Source organism: Anastrepha obliqua, chromosome 2 (assembly GCF_027943255.1).
Source record: "Anastrepha obliqua isolate idAnaObli1 chromosome 2, idAnaObli1_1.0, whole genome shotgun sequence".
NCBI classification, from domain to species: domain Eukaryota; kingdom Metazoa; phylum Arthropoda; class Insecta; order Diptera; family Tephritidae; genus Anastrepha; species Anastrepha obliqua.
Genome location: NC_072893.1, coordinates 92,093,628 through 92,112,654, shown reverse-complemented (window position 1 = coordinate 92,112,654; position 19,027 = coordinate 92,093,628). Strand labels below are relative to the sequence as shown.

Genomic DNA, 19,027 nt, shown 5'->3' with positions numbered 1-19,027 from the left:
TCATTTTCGAGTACTTTTATTTTCTCACTTTCCATTATGTATATATGTATGTACTGCATACTTTTCAAATATACTTTTTATGGGTAACTTACATATGTATATTTATGTACAATAGGTAGATATAAAAATATTGCGGCTAAAATATGCTAAGCAAAATTAATGCGATTCGCACTGAAAACAAATAAAATGTGTAACAAAGTTAGTAGGCTGACATAAAGTTTAAAACAACCAATCAAAAGTAATTTAAATCAAATTCACGTAAAGATCAACAAATGTGTACTCCAGCATTCACAAGCATTTAATTAGACTTTTCGTTTTTTAGCCAACATTTTACGCCGCTTTTCTATTGCCTCCAATTTCATGTCTTCCAAGTCCTCTTGTATGCCAATCTTCTTACTAATATACTCCTCGCGTTGTACTTGAGCAAAATTTGATTCCATTGCGGCATCATCTTCGTCATCCATATCACGATACCTATAAAACATAACCATAAATCAATAAATTGAAAAATCTCAATACAATTAGTAACAGAAAACTATTTACTTTTTTTTATCATAGCCAAAGATAGCCCGTATGTGTGATGAGTAATCTTCTTCTTCGTCCCCATCGTCAATGAAATCGTCCATTTCCGAATCGTATTCAGAATCATCATCCTCTATACGCAGTCCTATTGAGAGAATTAAGAAAACATTATTTGTATTTATATGAGAAATTTCATTCTGAATTCGAATTACTTTTATTTGATTGGGGCTTCTTGGTATCTTTCACACGACTTCGGTGCACATCTAGTGGTGGAAACTGTCGTGTCCTTTGCACATCTGGCGGGGGAAACTGCCTTATCTTTTGCACATCAGGTGGAGGGAACTGTCGCGGTTTCGCCGATTTCATATCACGTGGTGGAAATTCGCGAGGTGCGCCGGTATACGGATTTTTACTTGAGGAACTACCATGAGAATTTTTAGCGCTGCTGCTGCTGACTAAGGCACTGGACGATGATGCCGATTTTGAATTTATTGAGGAAGATGCCACTGATTTATTTGTAACGGAAGACGATTGTTTGGCATTTGTTGATGCGGGTGGCACAGCTAATGATGATGAGCATCTCTCACGCGAATTCCCAGCTTCTTTTTGTGACGATGATGAAGTTAAAGCCGAAGAAGATGACTTCTTCATACAATTTGGCCCGCTAATGGCAGTCGAACTTTTAGCGGATGTAATGACAGATTTGGTACTTGGTAATTGTGCGGTAGTTGCTGAATTTGATTTGGTTGTTTGACTTAACTTAGGTATACGACCATTCGGTTCCATACGCGCCGGTACACTGGATGTTGATCCACTGTTGCCATTATCTCGTCGTTCCTTTGTGTTGCTTGAACCACTAGTACGCTCTTTTTCCCGTTCACGGTTTCTGCGTTCACGCGCTTCCTTTGCACGTTGTCGCTCCTCTAGTTCTTTTTTCTCCTTTAGAGTCAACAAACGCTCCGGTTCTTTTTTCTTCACAACTGGCAATACCTCAACAGGTTCATGTTGTTTTACCTCAGCTAACTTAAGTAAAGCTTGAAAGTCCATAGGAGGTGGTGGTGGTTTCCGATTTTTTTTACGTTGTTGTTCCTCTTCACGTTTCTTCCGCTCTTCTTCACGTCGTTCGTTTTCGGGGTCATAAAGTGGTTTGGATGAACTTGAACGTACTATGCTTGGCTCTTTACTACTGCTATTTAAACTAGTGCTGCTAGTAGATATTCGTTGCCCTTTGTGACCCCTCTTTTCTTCAATTTCACGCGTAATGGCAGCTTTCACGCGCTCCTTTGTTCCTGAAAGATCTTTGAGAGATTGCGGTCTACTTGGTGCAAACCCTTTGTCTTCTTTAACATCTTTTACCTACAATAACAAAATATAAAAAAAAATATATATATATACATATATTATAAATTGTTGACAAAGTACATACTTTTTCAATGTATTTAGCATAAAAAGCGTTTGCCTCAGTCGAAACATAACCGTAATCGTCCTGATCGGGTTGATCCGGACCTGTCATCGTAACAGCTGTGTGGTCGTTGTTGACTGCATCATCTAATACAGATTTATTGGCAGATTTTGTAACTTTAAGCATTTTCCTAATTTTATTTTTGGACTTTTCATCGCGCATTGCAAGCAAATTCGCCAATTTTTGTTGCTTCTCCTTTTCACGTTCTCGTTCCTGCTGCTCACGTTTTTGGAGAAATTTTTGTATGTTTGCAGATAGTTTTTTTTCCTTTGACTCTTTTTTTGGAGGAGCAAATTTAGTGGTGTAATATTTACCCTGGAATGCAGACATATTACAACATTTTATTTATTACTTAAATTTAATGCTTCAACATTTTGGAAAAATTAGATAAACCGATCATACAAATTAAAAAAAACTGATAAGTGTGGTTTTAGCATACGAAGGCGTTTTTTAGGGTTTTCGACCTTATGTACAGGCTCCAGCCACTTGTTAGTTAAGTTACACATTAATTAGGATTGGAATTTAAGACAATAAACAGCTGTGCTGTTCTTTCTCTTACCTCAGTTTTAGAATTTTCACTATTTTTTTTCGCCACATGCAACAAAGTTCCAAAATCCATTTTGAACAATGCTCTGTATTTATTGTCCACTGATTTCGACTGTTTAACTATGAAGTTGCACTAAATATGTGACAATGGTATGTTTTGAAAACAATCGTGTTATTTGAAGTTTTCAGAAAAAATGAAACTGATCAATTACGTACAAAATTTTTACGACGACTGGCAGATTTTCTCATTTTTTGTTGCGATCCGATGAACAGATGGATAAATTTCCCCAGGGTTGTTTTTTTGTACCCACAATAAACACAGAAACTAAGGCGAATTAGTACAGGGTGGCAGCAAGGCGAACTGAAAACTAATAGTGGTGATTTCCCAGACACAGTTACTTTAATTTTGACAATTTTGAGAAGTCTGTAGTCAGTAGGAAAATTTGCATGTTTGTGAAAATCCAGTATCGCGTGTTAAATTGTGAACGCCCGAATTATAAAAATATAATATAAACACACACCCTTTCTTGCCACGGCGTCTTCTGCAAAAAAATCGCAAACAAATTGCATTTGGAGGCTTTATATTAATTGGGGTTTTCACAATTCAACACGTGGTACTTCGTTTTTATTAGTTCCATCAATAAACAAATAAAAGGAGGGGAATTACTTGTTTGTGAAGTGACGATACGTTTTCGATAACGTTTATGCAGTACGATACTACGGAACGGAACGGTGGTGAGAATTCGTTTACATGGGGCTCTCATTAGTTTCATCGTGTCAGCTGATACGGGTGTACGTTTACGTTGATCAGTGTGAGCACATGTAGGCGGATTGTTCTAGGGGCGTTTGATCTGTCGAAAGATTTTAGATGATATCCAACAGCCGACCTTCCCGCCAGGTTTGAAGATGTGATCCGCGAACTATCTGTGTAGTCGGAAATTGTCTGTCATCCTCTCGAAACCACAGCCCAATACAGAGAAGGATATAGTAAGCTGTGCTGCAGCTTTCCCACTTATATATCTCCAAGCTCCCCCAGCCACCAGAGAAAGCTTCTTTCCTCTCCTATGCTAACGATTGGTCGATAATAGTATCCAACAATGACATCGATGACTTGTGTTCGAAAGTAACGTTTATTTCGCGAACCTTTCTCGCTTTTACACTGCGAGGTATCTTCAGCTTTCTCCCACTAAATCTACGGCGACCTTCTTTACCTCCTCCACTAAAGAGGTCAAACTGCAGTTAAAGGTAAAAGTCGATGATATACCAATACCGACCGTTAATAACCGCAAAATTTTGGATGTCTCCTTCTACCGTTTGCTCTCCTTCTCGGCACATTCAGCCACATTTGCCACTAAGATCTAAAACCGCAACAAGGTCATCAAATCGCTAGCCGAAAGCCTTTAGGGCGCATTTGCCAAACGCAATACTTGCTCGATCTCTTTACATATTCCTGCAAGGTCTCATTTGTCTTCTGATATCGATTCGTCAGCTCCATCTGGAACGTTTTCCGCCCCTTTATTGCTGATCATAGACTGTTATAGTTACTCTGATCCACTTCCGGAATTGTCTGCAGTACTACGGCGGCAAAACCCTAAATAATAACCCTTCACATACAATTAGATTATTCACTTTTTCGAGATTAACTCCCAATAATCTCAGATTATACAAATATCTTTTGCTGTACAACTCTGTGTTTTCTGAGTTATCAACAATTATTATTACAAATGTAAGGAGAAACATAAAAATAAAAACTAAATAAAATCGGTGGCAAAGAAAAGAGTTTTGAAAGCATAATTCTAATAAATTTGTTGTTCGATATTATTAATTATGCATTTATATTACAGAAAAAAACGTGTGTTCATAGACGCTTATTATAAAATGTAATATCGAATTTGGCAAGCGTATTGCTGCCATAATTTTTTGCAACCTCAGTAGGCGTCGATCAAGGATTTATGGATTACTTTAAAGTGCATTCACATATGTATTAATTACCAATAATGACGGACAAACACTTATTCTCATTTTTTTGATTTCTAATACTTTAATTTACAAAATTTTAAGTTTATTATTACTATTTACAATATATTACACTCGATATATTGTACTGTTTATCTTATTTGTAATGAATTAAACTCCAAATCAGAAATTTTAATTAACAATAAAAAGGTATACAACGAAATATATAAACAAAACACATAATTTTGACATTTTTGTACCAAGGCGAATACGTCAGCCGTTCCTCTGATAGCACCGTCTATAGATTCGCCTTTCTGCCGGTAATTCTTTTCTTACCTTTCATTGCCTTTCATTGCTTCAAATTGTGGGTAGCCTATTTTGCGCCTATAGTGGCAACTCCAAGGAGGGATCTCATTTTTTCTTTCTTCTTCATTATTGTCTCCTGAAAATTCCGGAAATTCCTTTGTAGATTCGGTCATCATTAAATCAAACGCATCATAGTGCATTCCAAATCAGTCAAAAGCTAATGCGTAAAGTATATTTATTCAACTACTTGCGCTATCGATGTAATCAAGTACCTCAGTTCAAACCGTACTAATCGAATTGCGAAGTTTAATCGATGGCTAGTCAACGCCACAATGAAAACCTTAGCGAAGTAATGCAACGCCTGCAAATAGGGGAGGATAAAATTGGGCTCAGCTCTCCCAAATATCCCGTTGTTGCAAATTACATTCGGCAGCATGTTGGTAATACATCGAACCAACAGCAACACTCTGCGGAGGAATACAAGTTGTATGAGCGTACAAATATAATTGCATCTTCTAAATATGCCACACCCCGTGCGATTGAACAATTGGCCGCTGATGCAAACACAAACAGTATTCCACCGTTACAACCTACACCAAATGGGGGTGCTGCGGCTGTAGGAAATAAACCACATTATGCTGGTCGCAATCTGATGTATGAACCAAAAATTTCATCTCAACAGTCGCCTGTTTATGAGAATCTAGAATTTTGTGGTGGCGGGATCTCATCGGGAACATATTTTGATTCGGCACACAAGCGTGCACAGCCCCAAAGTCCGAGTGCGAATCCTTCGAGAGGCCAATATATGGTGATGCATGCTAGTACCAGTAGTGGTCGTTTTGCGCACACCCCAGTGCCAGATCATCACACTGATAGTACGCCTATATATGAAAATATACCGCATTCTGGACAACGTGCACAACCCCAGGCTTCACCGGCGACTGCTACAATATATCAACATGTGGAGATATCACCTCAATTGAGTGGTGTTAGCAGCGGTGGAGCAATCGCACTAGCACCTCATCATATACGCGAGAACTCTGGTCTAGATATGTCCACGGTATTGGCCTCACCGATGCATCGACGTAGCACATCAAATTCTTCATTGAAAACAGTGGCTTCCAATAGCACTGCAGCTGCTACTGGTGGTGGAAGCGATTTATCATTGCCAAGCCAGCGTTATCGCAACCTCTCTTTGCCCAGTTATACTAACAACATTCAAATCTCCCCCGCAAAATCGTTGGCATCCAGTACAACAAGCAGTAACGATTACAAATTGCTCCAACACACACCAATTAAAAACGCAGTGAGTAAATGTAAATTTCTGAAGGATTTTCCATAACTAATTTAATTGCACAAACACTGTAGCATCACATTCCCAACCATCATCCTATCATCAATGTATCGGTTAATCCAAATTACATTGAAGAAATCAACAGTTCTGACTATGTTTGCATGACGGCCAATTTGCATCGCCAGCCAGCCAGGAGTCCAACAGGAGGCGCGTCTTCACTACGTTCAAATACGACGGCGTTCGCATCGAGCAGTAGTGGATTGCGGAAAATGTGCAATGAGTCTCCAGTCTATGTAGGCAACAGTGGTGCTGTTGAGTCGGAAAAGCTCACTTCATTAGCTGGTGCACGTAAAATTTCGCCAATGAGCGAACGTAAATTCACACAATCGCCGTTGGCAATACCGCAACGGCCAATGTCTTCAGGTGGAGGGGCAGCATCATCTATATCGCCAACACCCTCACAAAATAGTACTGGTAAGATATTGTGTTCAACATATTTGCTTGCTACTATAATGATGCATATTATTTACTTCAGGTCTCTCAAAGAATTTACTACCCTATAGCGTGACTCCACCACGTCCCACTGGTCCCACTGAAGCGCAGCGCAAAATCGAAGAGCTCACTCGCCAATTGGAGGAAGAAATCGAGCAAAGTGAAGAGCAGGGCGAATATTTTGGTAAGCAGTTTCATTGTTTATGTTTTCAGTATACCAATTTTTATGGGTTTAGGTATTTGTCATACGTGTGGCGATAAGGTTAAAGGTGCTGGCCAGGCATGTCAGGCTATGGGGAATTTATATCACACGAATTGCTTTATTTGTTGCTCATGTGGACGTGCGTTGCGAGGCAAGGCGTTTTATAATGTTCATGGGCGCGTTTATTGCGAAGAGGATTACATGGTAAAAAAAATAACCGAAATTTCCAAACAATTTTAATTTTTTATATTACGTAATTTTTACCAGTATTCCGGTTTCCAACAAACGGCAGAAAAGTGTGCAATCTGCGGGCATTTAATAATGGAGATGGTATGTTTTTGTTGTATAACACCATTATTGAAATTAATTTTTAATTTCCTTTGTTTTATCGGTAGATTCTTCAAGCTATGGGCAAATCGTATCACCCTGGTTGTTTCCGCTGTTGCATCTGTAACGAATGTTTAGACGGTGTACCGTTCACGGTGGATGTGGATCATAAAATTTATTGCGTAAATGATTATCATCGTATGTTTGCACCGAAATGCGCCAGCTGCGGCAAAGGTAACGTATAAATATTTTCGTTTCTCTTATGTAAACGTTAACAATATTTTATTAGGCATAACTCCTGTGGAAGGTACTGATGAAACTGTTCGTGTAGTCTCAATGGACAAAGATTTTCATGTGGATTGTTACATCTGTGAAGAGTGTGGTATGCAACTTACAGATGAGCCCGACAAACGCTGTTATCCATTAGATGGACGCTTACTATGTCGCTCTTGTCACTTGCAGCGTCTGGCCATGCAGCAGTCATCGCCTCACGTTCGACATCAGGAGCCTGTATGCGCCTCATACCAGTACATGGGTTAAAGCTACAAGGCTGCTATACAAGTCCATATACATTATTTACTTATAATTGTATGCATTCCTACTACTACAATACGCGAGGGAAAATATCAAAAATTAGTAATTAAGTCGCAAGATTCAGCGCACAACTTTTTGACAAAGTTAAGAAAACAGCATTTATTGCTTTGTTAAATGCTAAAAAAAAGAGGACACACGCGGAACTGAAGTGTGATCCTCAAAGTTACTCAACATAAACTGCTATCTGAGAAATTCCTTTAATATTATATACATATGTCTAATGTGTACTCTATACATACATGCAATACATAATTGTGGTATTTATTGTATTAACGGTTTTGGATACGCTTTCTAATGCTCACGTCATTGCATTTACGTGTAGATATGCATATTTAGTAAACAAATAAAAGAAATTTCACAGCGTTGCATTTAAATATATAAATCAAAATCTAGTTAATTTTTATTCCTTATTTTACATAAATTACATTTAGTTTGAACACCTACAGCGTACTTTGTAAATTTAGTGCATTAAAATTTCCGTTTGGACAAGCCTTTTGTTTGTGTCACCAGGCATGCGATAAGGTACTGTGGCAGCCATATTGGTAATAGCTTTCGCCTTCTCTCGCAGATGCTGTAGTTGCTGTATAAAACAAGCATACGAAGCGTTATCAAGTTGTCAACTGTATTACTACTCAACTACTTACACGATCACGCCCCGTATCAACAATGCCAGTGTCACGTCCTTTAACGCTTTTATACTGAGCGTATAGTATGTCCATTGCTGCCAACAATATATCTGGATACACTTTGCAAATTTCACCACCCAAACGCTTGAAGTTGTTTAAGCATTCTTCCAGTTCGCTCATTGACAACGGCACGAGCTTGGTGTTGGCGAGCACTTCCAATGCCAATTGATGCTTCTGCTCGTGATAATAATCGAAAAACGAAACTAGTTCACATAGTAAATTAAAGGTGGATATGACTTGCGCTTCGCACTCAATGCGATTACCTTCAAGGGAAAATATTTGAGTACGTATGTGATAAATACAAATTTAAATGTTGCGTATAGTTGGCTTTACCGCGCATGCGTTCTCTGAAGTCGGCTGCCATAATTGTCAAACGTTCCCGCAGGGAGTCTTTTTTCGAACTTTGATGTACGACTTGAGAAAGAAGAATAGCAAGGTAGCGTAGGGACTGGTTTTGCATCTAGAAAGTGATATCCAAAGGAGATAAAACAGGAAATATACTATAGATACACTTGTTATTTAAAATAGTTTTTAAATATTTTGCCAATATTTTTCGTGGAGTGGACGAAATCGGAACTTATATACCAAAGGGATTTTTCTTTGGCGTGCATTAGCTCTAAAACTATTTAAACTTTAAAGCTACAACCAAAAGTGATTAAAAGGCTATTTTATTTTCTTATCACATTCTTATCAAATAAAACAGCCTCAAAAATAGAGAGCGAGAGAGCACTCGCGAAATAGTTGAAATTGTTAAAAAAAAAACTAGACACAACGTTGCAGAATATTATTACTAAGTACAAGAAAACCGTGAAGCAGAAAGACCAGGTGGTAGCGGAAACTCCAAAAAAAATGTTCAGTAAGAGAAATTGCTTGTTTTATTAAAGACCGCTAAACTGTCACTGTAGTTAAAAAGTTGGAAGCAGCATATTCTCGAACTGCGAAATTTTGACATTCCTTTGATTTTAGGGCATATATACCGTGCAACAAGTCATATTTATCAACGAATTGTGTGGCGCAAGAAGGGTTAATAGCTAAAAAACAAATATCTCAATAAGACGGTAGAGCATGGACCTAAAGGCGTAGATAATCTTGCCTTAAACGGAATAATGAAGAAATTGGAATATCTAGAATTTGGCTTGATCTGCTGCAAATCTGAATTTTAATGGTGATTATTGACTTGTGCAGGATAAGTTCCAAATTCCGTCGTAATAATTAAATACAAGTTGTTATATAAAGTACACAGTTCCACATAGTACACAGTTATGTGAGCGCCACGTAAATAGTAAAAATTATTTAAGGTCACTGTTCAGGATATATGGGGTATTATAAAAAACTTAGTACATTCTGTGACAAGAAGACTACAAATTGGGTGGGCACACAAAGTACTAATTATTGCAATATTTTTAATTAATATATACCGTGCAAGTTTTTTTTCCGCGAAATTTCAAAATAAATTATTTCCACTTATTAAAGGAAAATAGCCTTTTAGTTACTATTGCTTGCAACTTTGAAGTTTAAATGGTATCAGAGATAATGCAAATCAAAGAAAAATTCTTTGGCGTACAAGTTTTTTTTTTGTCTACTGTATATTCCCCCTAAATTAGTTTTAAACTTACGCAGGCAATGTCGAACAATTTGATAGCATCCTCGAACATCCCTTTGTTCACCAGCTCTTCAGCAGCCATGCCGGCAGCAGTTCGGGTGTCGAACTCAACACAGTCGAATTGCTCAAAGAGACCACTGAAGCAGATGAAAATAAAAACAAATTTAGTGAGAAAACTATATGCATAAAAAGTTGATTGTAGTTTCACATTTGATTACGTAACTTACCCGGACATAATACCGTTTGGTTGCATTTTACCAAATATCAAATCATAATTGCGACATTCGATGGCTAAATCACTAACACAAACCAAAAACAGATTACGGCCCTCCGGATCTTTCAGATTTCGTAGGAAGAAATAATACTGCAGAGCTTCAGCGGGATCTGTGATTTCGAATTTCTTTACATACAGCATTACTAGACGGGCGATATTCAAACGCCGCATTGGCATTGGGTCTTCAATGTCCACAGATACTAAAAAAAGAAAAGAAAATTGTAATCGGAAGAAAATCAATGCAATATATTCCTTACACAATGGCTCTTGCACATTACGTGGCCCTCCAATGAGGAACATCTCGTTCAAAGCTAAAGCAATATGCACTGCATGCGTACGATATTGTTCAGTGCGCGCCAGAAATTCAATAGCTGCCTCAAATTGCCCCGTCAATGCGAGTACTTGGAAGTAAAGATGACGTTGTTCAGTGGCATTGAAATGCTTCTCTCCATACTTTTCGAGTATCATAGTCTGCAGGCCAGAATACGTTAGCACTTCGGTATTGTCATTGGACTCGGGACGCAGTAAAGAGAGTTGAATCCAAAGAAAGTCGTCAGTCGTTTTTGCAACTACCAAGTGTTGCTCATTTATATCGCATCCGGCAATTATACAGTAGACCTGAATAGATATAGTAGACACTTATTACATTCTAATTTTTAATTATACACTTACCGCCTTTTTATACGGATCTGTCGAATTTTTAATTTTGTTGCAATAATGTAGCCTTAATTGACCCTCCAATTTGGAGTTAATCTTTTGTTCTGGTTTGTTTATTTTGTCTTCGAGTACTTGTATGAAATCCTCATGACCCGCGCTGCACATAGAATGAAATATTATCCGATTGAAGATAGAGGTGGATATTATTTTACATACCCGCCCATTTGCATACAACGCAGCGCTGATTGTACATCACCACAACGCAAGCAATAATATACCATTGGCCAGAGAGGTTTGTTATCTATGCTGGCATCTTGCAAACCAAAGCAATTTGCTTGGTTGAAAGTCAAACCCACAAATGAAGAAACTAAATTGAAAGTGCTAGGTACGCCACCACGCTGTGCTTCTCGTAAATTGCTGCTAATGATTGTTGACATGTATAATTTATATCTGTAAGATGTGAATACAACACAAAATGAATTTTTATACCTAGGTCAGCGAAACATGCATTTTACCTATTCTCCAAGTATTTTTTTGCTTGATCTATGAACTGTGTTACTTGAGTACGATTTTGTATCGGATCGCGATTTCGAGAAACTGGTGCAATATTGACCATATATTTCATTATTTCCCAAATTTCGTTCACTTTTTGATCTTCGAAACTTTCTGCTGCCTTTGCGAATTTTTGCACGAGATTAGCTCGAAATGCTCCTTTAATGACGCTCGTGTTGTACTCGTATACCTCGCGCGCGTAGGCCATTTCCTGTAAGTTATTGATTAAACATAGAATTCACATGTAAATGTTCGCATGGTAAATTTTGCTGGCAAAAGTACGCACAATTCGATTAAGACATGAGCGCGATCCAAAAGTTTCATTGAGAACTGTCTGTTCCGGTAATTTTTGAATGTCGATCCAGTTCTGTGATGGTCCGACTAAAGAATTTAGTAGATTCACTTTCTCCTGCTGCCATTCATTACGCACACACTCCCACCGACGTTTTTCTGCTGCCTCAAATGTCTGTCAATACAAAATGAGTGTGAACAATGAATGCACTCATATAAATCTCGCTTTTATTACTTACACTTCTATTTACTTCTTCAATCATGGACAATATAGCGTTTTCTTTTTCGTTTTTCAAAAAACTACGCACATCAGTATCGGCAATGGGATCGAGGGGTTCAAAAGTTTTGCGTGCATTTAATGCCTCTAACTTCTGCGAAATTTTTGGCAGATCAATACCCTTTGATCCGAGTAAAATGTGCCTGGATTTTCGAACAGTTATTAGATATCCAAAACTATATTGGTGTTAAAACTACTTACGCCTGTATATCCTGGGCGCCGGTTTGAGTGACACGTGAGTGTAGTTCCTGCGTTGCTTGTAAAACTTGCGAAATCGTTCGTTCAACACGCGGTAACTCCTCGGAGTTCTGAGTCTCGTTCGTTAAGCGCTGTGCTTGTTGCAGCAATGAGTTAAAATCCATTTTTTATTATTATAGTTATTATTATTCTTAAGTTTATTCTAACTTTCAACTTTTCACTTTTTTTACTTATCAAACTCCTATGAGAATTGTAGCTTTTGGCGGTAGCATCCAGTGTTGCCAATTTCCAATTTGAAAACATTTTGTTCTCCGAAGAATGATAGAATACAGATTACGCCTTCCGAATTCGCCGACTCTTACGACAAGTCCATCAATAAACAAATAAAAGGAAATTGCGACAGCTCGTTTTTATTAGTTTGTTCAGTTTAAATCTCACAAACCACAATATTACCAAGCCACTCATTGAACTTTCCCAACCATGTAACGATTTTCGGAAGATACCACCTTCTGCATTCAATTTGCTTTAATTTGAGCATTTTTGTCATAACTCCTGTTGCGTCAGTAAATCAGCTGATTCCTTGAAATTCACTGAGAGCAGAGTAACGGTTCGATGTTGTCCACACTTTTGCATTCTGTACAGGGCGATACTAATTAACTCAGATAATTATTCATCAATAAATATAAACTTTTCCAAGTTTGTTATTATTTTCTAATATGCAAATTCGAAATGTAGCCTTCTTTTATCAAATTGCACTACAACTGATCGTGTGTCACATGTTCTGGTAAGTTTTGACATTGGAAGAGTCTTATTTGATCTTTCAACTGCGCTCTATTTTAACAGTTGTTTGAGTACGGGATTGATAATAAAATCTGGTATAAAAAGTACAGTGGTAAAAAATTTTAAGTCCGAATAGTATGGACCATTATTTGATACGAATTTAAATAAAAACGATTGTATGAATAAATGTTTTCATTTTTGCAAGTAGACTATGGTTCCCTCTCACAGTTAAATTAAAACAAGTGTTTTTATGAAATTGTTCAGTAAAGGAAAATTATTCTTACAGTTAAATTACTTCAAGAAAACGAATAATCAATTTTACAATAGTTGGAATAAATTCCTATTAAATATTTTGTAATTTAGTTAAGCGGTTCGTGAAGTAAAAGTATCAAATTGTGAGGATGAATGAACTGATGGTTGTAATTAAAGAAAACATTATCTATACTGTTGCAGTACTTTATTAAAAAAATATTGGGTTATATCAAATATACATAATGCATTTTTTGGTCTATTTTTTTCAGAATTTTTAATATAACGGACTGCTCCGGGAACTGAACACTAATACGAGCGACAATAGCACTAGTATTTTAAACATTTATGTATGAAGCACTGGTAAAAGATCTTGCTGTTACGTATGTAGACAATCCCCATTGATACATTTTGATACGTATTTTGTTCCTTGATGCGCGAGTCCACAGGTGAATATTGTCGCTCATGCCATGTACAAATGCGCGCATGTCTAAATCGCCCACTTAACAGGGAAATTAGTGTTCATTTCTACTGTAAGATGCTTAAATACTTCGAATTGCATGGCACTTTAAAATACGAACTCCAATGTACATACATCAATAGACTGATACAATTTGGTTATGGTTAATTTTAAGGTTGATTGGCCGCATTTCAAGCTCGGACGTTACATCAAGCCATATTTATTATGTTATACATTTCTGAAGGTGCGATTTGGACGAGCATGGAGTATTGGTGTAAAGTTCGTCCATTGTTTCAAATGGCTGCAGGTCACATAATACTTAAAATTCTCAGTTGTGCTTAATTCCTTAAGTTTCAGAATATATTACCCCTGCGCTACGCACTACAACATTATTACGAATATTCTTTTGTGATCTATTCGATATTTTTTAATTTAAAAGTTAGTTTCATTAAAATTTTTTGATTGCAACAACGCTGCAGCCGTTGACGTCGATGCGGCAAGTTGTTCACAGTTGCTACCGCTATCATCATTAGCGCATCTATTGCGTCCAATTCCAACTGTGTAAGCCACCACTGTTGCATGATCCAACTTTCCCGGCAAAGCTGCAAACGCACTGCTGTCTACGACTCGTTTGCGAGCCGCTCGATGCTGTATTCGATTGAGTTCCACCTCGCGCTTGATCCCATCTGGACCTGTTGCTAATTTATAAAATAGCTCCCGCTGCTCTAGAGTCTTTCGACGTGCTGACGTAATCATTCGAGCAAAATCAATTAGTAGATGGCACAGCCGTCTAGCTGATGTGCAAGGGGAAAATGTTCCGTTTATACCGTAACTTAGAAGATCCTCCAGTCGATAGAGTGTGAGTGCATGACGTTGTGGCCCAGTAACTAACGGTAGGCCGTAAACCGATTTCGGTACCTTTGGTAAAAGTGTGGAAGCAAGTTGTGCTTGCCTTGCTGCAGATTGCCCAGCCGCGGAAAGGCGTCTTGGTTCTATCACAGTATGCGAGCGCATATACTTTGGTCGACTAGGTGCATTAGTAGTAGTACTTGCACTGACTGCTTCTGGTGAAGAGGTTTTTTTCGAGCGCGGTGGTCGCATTGGTGCGTTTGCTGGTGATGTCGGCAGTGATTCAGTCTCGTTCCTTTGTTGGTTGTGATGTGAGTGATGAAGACGCGCATAAATAGATGACGCACTTTTATTTTGTCGCTTTGGTGCCAAGTGATGTTGTCCTTGTGACGTTGAGTTTGGCATTACCTTTACGTCCGGAGTCCATGCTTCGGCGAACTTTCCAACAACGGGATCGAAATTATCACTAATTCCATCCGAAGTTAAAAAAACAATGTCACCTCTTTCAATAACAGTCATAGACAATGTTAAATTTCCAAGTTCCGGCTTGTTGCCATCAGCGGGTCCCAGAGCACCCAACGCATCCCGCATGTCTCGCATAGAGGTTATGTCGTGTGATGCTAGTGTAAACTCGCGTACACCATATTTTTTCGAATATACGTATCCTAATGAATCACCAACATTGCATGCGCATACAACATACTTGCCAGAACTTTCACCGTTGCCTTCTTCAGACAACGGTAACACCAAGGCTATTGTAAGGGTACTTAGAGAACCTCCCACCTCCAGAATACAGCCATGACCTTCCCATAAACTACGTAGAAGACTGACGAATACTTCCGTGGTGGATGTTGCCATACACTCCCGCGCCAGTCCGAAAATTGCACGATCCAAATAGTCAAGACAGCCATGTACAGCTGAACGTGCAGCTAAACGTGCACCATCACCCCAATTCACGCCGTCTGCAAGCGCCATCGCTGCAGCATCACCACGTACAACTATACCATAGCAATCAGCTATAGGACTACCCATGGGCTCTTTTGTCAACATATTGTTTTCATACAGAGACACTGAAATTCCATATGCATAATCAGTCTCCATGTGCCAATCTGACACACCAGCAACGACATCTCCTATTAAGCCACTAATATCCTTGCAACTGGTTATATCAGTCTGATTAGAAACCGCTTCTTGCAATAAACGCTCTGTGGTATTATCTAGCAAAGTCTTCGTGGAATTATCAACTTCTTGTGTTTTATGAACTGATTCCTTTTTTTCTGAATCTATTGCATTTGTAGAAACGACCACCGATTTGGTTGTTGTTAGACCATCATTAATAGAAAAATTTAGAATGTTCTTGTTGTTCTGATCATTAGCTGCATCATTAGTAGTAAACTTTGTGCTCACCATGCTTACAACAATTGTTGTGGATTTGTTAGCATTTTCTGGGACTTTTTTGGTTTCTATAGTTGCTGTTGTTGGAGAACCGGTTGTTTCAGATACCAATAACTTATTTAAATCCTTGCAAGCACCTACTGAATTTGTATTGCTCTGCAATTTATTGAGGTTGGCTATTCCAGTTCGAGAGTTTTTCCGTGAACGCATGCCAGATGACTTATTCGCATTTTGATCGCTATTTGGCGTTATGCCACTATTACTCAATTTACGCGGTGGACCCCCAAAACGATTGAATTTATTTTGATTACGACTGTTGGTGTTTATACTTTTTCGAATCTCGAAGCAGTCATTTTCCTGAGTAGTATCAATGAAATCAATATCGTCAGCATAACTTGCACTTAAATGCAATTTTGAGCGCTTTATGCCCGTAAGTCCTTCGTCAGGGCCGGTACAGGCGGCAGTTATGGTGGTGGGACCAGTTGGGTAGACACCAATTTTCAAATCTGGCAAGTCAGTTGGATTTTGTCCATTTGAAATTTCGGGGCCAGGCAGAAACTGGCGCTCCATGCGACCTTCTAAATATTTTGTGATAAAGTTGTCATCATCTGGCACTTTACGAGCTCCTCTTGGGCTATCACGCGGCTCAGCGATGAAACTTAATTGGCGAAAATATGTTGTGACCTTTTGACGTAGTGACGGCATCTTCGTTATGTTATGGTTTTTATTTTACTTTTTTTGTTGCTCTACTTCTTGATAACTTCTTTCGTATAAATTGTGTAAGCTCTCTACTGTGGACGAAAATAATCACTGGCCTGAGATCAATTTAACGTCATTGCCCTCTAACTAATTACTACAATAATTAAGAGAACAAATGCCTTAAGGGAGGTTGTATGTAGTCGAATGTCTTTTGTCTACAAAGCTGAAGCTCCATATGATGATTACGACTGTAAATTGATATTGTTCGTTATTATTTTTAACAGTATAGGCGTATATGTATTGTGTTACCCTCTTTATGTCTGTGTGATTAAGAACAAAGGTTTTGTTCATTCGCAAGGCCAAGTTTGATTTTCTTTGTAAGACATTGTTTTTACAATTCGAAGGGGTGGATACGGCATTTCATCGGATTACGTTCCGAGTATATTTTCATTTATCATCTGTAAAATAATAAAAAGGAAAATAACTATCTTTTAATTAAATACCTAGAACTTACTATTCTATATCCAAAATTGGCAAAAGACTATTAATAATATCTTATTTTCAATTGTGTTATTATCGATTGTTTTTACCAACTCACTACACAACCAGCTTATTATGAATAAGTTCACTTCCGCCAGTGTTGCCTTTCCACGATAGGAAATCCCAAATAGTATTCGATATTTTAAGGAAAAAAAGTATGTTCTCAATTTTCAGGTGAATCATAGTTCATGAAAATATTGTCAAATACGATTATATTGATGGTTTGATATATTTTACGTTTTTTAATAAATAACTTTAATTGCACTACCTTTATGAAATATATGCACCACTGATGAAATGTCGTTTGGTGGACTTGCGGCTATCGATCTGGGAATTGGTGTGTTTCTTTGACTGCATGGGGCTACCTAGGGCATTTAAGAGTGAGATTTAGTTAGTATAGACATCCCATCGCAGTGTCACTACTTTGTTAAACATTTGACAGAATACTGTGTGACGTCAGCACATAAAAAAAATAAAATATTTATTCTTTCTCTGCTTCTTGTTCATTTTTCCCCCCTCTAACACCACTTAAGAACGCCCAATTTTTTGGCGGTTGTTAGTATGTATTTCCGTAGCTTTCATGCCTTAGATAACTAGATGTGAAACTTTTTTCCTCGTGATGAAAAGTATGCATATTTTATAACTTTAAGAAACATTAATTTGATATTTTTAAAATAAAATTTGGAAATTTTCCGTTTCCACACCATCATTCAAGTATACAAACGTTTCGGAAATTAGTATGGGGTACTCGGTTCCCCGGTAGTCCTATATCACTTATATACATATTCATGCGATAAAAATAAACACATCTGTACATAAGCAAAAACTGCAGAAATTAAGATTTAAATGAAATTATTCAAAATTTAAACACAAGATAAAGATGAAAAACATAATTTTAAAGACATATAAAAAATAGAGTAATTTCATAATATAACATAAAAAGTGGGTAACAAAATCTAATTCGTAACATAACAAGCAAATTAACAATGATAACTTTAAATTTTTTATAGATTAAAATAAATATGTAAAATATTAAAAATTAAACAGATCACAATTCAATTTCAATTAAATTTGGAACTTTTACAATAATTATTTTAGAACTTTTTAACTTTTTAATTAATTGAATAGTCTTTTTGATCTTTTTTAACAATTCGAAAACAGTAGCCATCGCTGGAAAATCGCTTTAAGTTTGACTCTGCATTCAAATTCGTCAATAGTTTCCATATTTTCATCAGTAACAAAATCTAAAATTCATCAGAATTTTAATTAGATTCTCCAAGGATTTTTGCTAAATAATAACTCAAATAACGAAGTCAGCATTGCTAGCGGCAAGTCAGTTTATACATTATAATTTTTGTCAAACCCTGCTTTTTGAAAACAGTTTTTTATGGCTTCCGTTTGAACCCTTGCCCAGACTTCTTTTAGGAAATGTATTATCTCTAAGACATTTATAATTTCTTGAGTAAAGACAGTATCTAAGCTTACTAATAAATCCCTGCGCCAATCAAACTAAATTTAACTAAGTACCTAACTGCTCACTTACATTTTTTATATTTTGCCCACCTATCAGGAATTCGCGACCGTTCTACAAATGTTTTTGTTGGATTTGTTATAAAAAGAAATCTTAATGCCTTTTTTTGTGTCAATTTTATGGAAAATAATTGTCGGCATTTGAGCAAGAGAGTGTCCGCTTTAAAGAGAGTAATTTATTCTAAAACTTATACTTAAAACTTGGTGTAGGAAAAGGTGTCAGCCCAAGTAGACGGCCGTGTAATAGAGGTGTCCGTTAGGAGAGCTTTCACTGTAGTTAGTACGA

The 19,027-nt window shown here is 37.4% G+C and overlaps 4 protein-coding genes across 5 annotated transcripts; 1 reads left to right on the top strand and 3 right to left on the bottom strand.

The window, feature by feature from the left end:
- On the bottom strand, nucleotides 1-2,788 carry LOC129239565 (protein SPT2 homolog). The gene is made up of 5 exons (XM_054875154.1): nucleotides 2,544-2,788; nucleotides 1,949-2,299; nucleotides 735-1,878; nucleotides 544-667; nucleotides 1-474 (listed from the first exon to the last, which is right to left on the bottom strand). Exons 1-5 carry the CDS (start codon nucleotides 2,601-2,603, stop codon nucleotides 303-305), a joined length of 1,851 nt encoding a protein of 616 aa, XP_054731129.1. The 5' UTR covers nucleotides 2,604-2,788; the 3' UTR covers nucleotides 1-302.
- Nucleotides 2,789-4,827: 2,039 nt separating this feature from the next.
- On the top strand, nucleotides 4,828-8,089 carry LOC129239564 (LIM domain-containing protein jub). The gene is made up of 7 exons (XM_054875153.1): nucleotides 4,828-6,098; nucleotides 6,161-6,560; nucleotides 6,622-6,762; nucleotides 6,815-6,984; nucleotides 7,048-7,110; nucleotides 7,176-7,341; nucleotides 7,397-8,089. Exons 1-7 carry the CDS (start codon nucleotides 5,106-5,108, stop codon nucleotides 7,645-7,647), a joined length of 2,184 nt encoding a protein of 727 aa, XP_054731128.1. The 5' UTR covers nucleotides 4,828-5,105; the 3' UTR covers nucleotides 7,648-8,089.
- LOC129239563 (nuclear pore complex protein Nup93-1-like) lies at nucleotides 8,065-12,484 on the bottom strand. The gene is made up of 12 exons (XM_054875152.1): nucleotides 12,243-12,484; nucleotides 12,004-12,184; nucleotides 11,760-11,939; nucleotides 11,437-11,684; nucleotides 11,138-11,371; nucleotides 10,937-11,078; nucleotides 10,522-10,882; nucleotides 10,218-10,464; nucleotides 10,004-10,127; nucleotides 8,721-8,847; nucleotides 8,346-8,650; nucleotides 8,065-8,281 (listed from the first exon to the last, which is right to left on the bottom strand). Exons 1-12 carry the CDS (start codon nucleotides 12,401-12,403, stop codon nucleotides 8,162-8,164), a joined length of 2,430 nt encoding a protein of 809 aa, XP_054731127.1. The 5' UTR covers nucleotides 12,404-12,484; the 3' UTR covers nucleotides 8,065-8,161.
- A 977-nt stretch (nucleotides 12,485-13,461) lies between these two features.
- On the bottom strand, nucleotides 13,462-17,294 carry LOC129237862 (PP2C-like domain-containing protein CG9801). 2 transcript variants are annotated; one of them, XM_054872824.1, is made up of 3 exons: nucleotides 17,186-17,294; nucleotides 16,981-17,129; nucleotides 13,462-16,919 (listed from the first exon to the last, which is right to left on the bottom strand). In XM_054872824.1, the coding sequence occupies exon 3, from the start codon at nucleotides 16,675-16,677 to the stop codon at nucleotides 14,161-14,163; it is 2,517 nt and encodes an 838-aa protein (XP_054728799.1). In that variant the 5' UTR covers nucleotides 16,678-16,919; nucleotides 16,981-17,129; nucleotides 17,186-17,294; the 3' UTR covers nucleotides 13,462-14,160. The 2 variants fall into 2 exon arrangements, with proteins under 2 accessions (XP_054728799.1, XP_054728800.1); XM_054872825.1 differs by having other exon boundaries at nucleotides 17,262-17,289.
- Between the last annotated feature and the right edge of the window lie 1,733 nt (nucleotides 17,295-19,027).

What these genes read in the sequence shown, in the direction of transcription:
- LOC129239565 (XM_054875154.1), bottom strand. Translation starts at nt 2,603, where the DNA reads ATGGATTTTGGAACTTTGTTGCATGTGGCGAAAAAAAATAGTGAAAAT. An exon ending in ATGCTAAATACATTGAAAAA is followed by an intron (nt 1,879 to 1,948) that starts GTATGTACTTTG and finishes TTGTTATTGTAG; the next exon opens with GTAAAAGATGTTAAAGAAGA. An exon ending in TTTGGCTATGATAAAAAAAA is followed by an intron (nt 475 to 543) that starts GTAAATAGTTTT and finishes TATGTTTTATAG; the next exon opens with GTATCGTGATATGGATGACG.
- LOC129239564 (XM_054875153.1), top strand. Translation starts at nt 5,106, where the DNA reads ATGGCTAGTCAACGCCACAATGAAAACCTTAGCGAAGTAATGCAACGC. An exon ending in AGAGCAGGGCGAATATTTTG is followed by an intron (nt 6,763 to 6,814) that starts GTAAGCAGTTTC and finishes TTATGGGTTTAG; the next exon opens with GTATTTGTCATACGTGTGGC. An exon ending in ATGCGCCAGCTGCGGCAAAG is followed by an intron (nt 7,342 to 7,396) that starts GTAACGTATAAA and finishes ATATTTTATTAG; the next exon opens with GCATAACTCCTGTGGAAGGT.
- LOC129239563 (XM_054875152.1), bottom strand. Translation starts at nt 12,403, where the DNA reads ATGGATTTTAACTCATTGCTGCAACAAGCACAGCGCTTAACGAACGAG. An exon ending in GCTCATGTCTTAATCGAATT is followed by an intron (nt 11,685 to 11,759) that starts GTGCGTACTTTT and finishes AATAACTTACAG; the next exon opens with GAAATGGCCTACGCGCGCGA. An exon ending in TTGATACGGGGCGTGATCGT is followed by an intron (nt 8,282 to 8,345) that starts GTAAGTAGTTGA and finishes TGTTTTATACAG; the next exon opens with CAACTACAGCATCTGCGAGA.
- LOC129237862 (XM_054872824.1), bottom strand. Translation starts at nt 16,677, where the DNA reads ATGCCGTCACTACGTCAAAAGGTCACAACATATTTTCGCCAATTAAGT.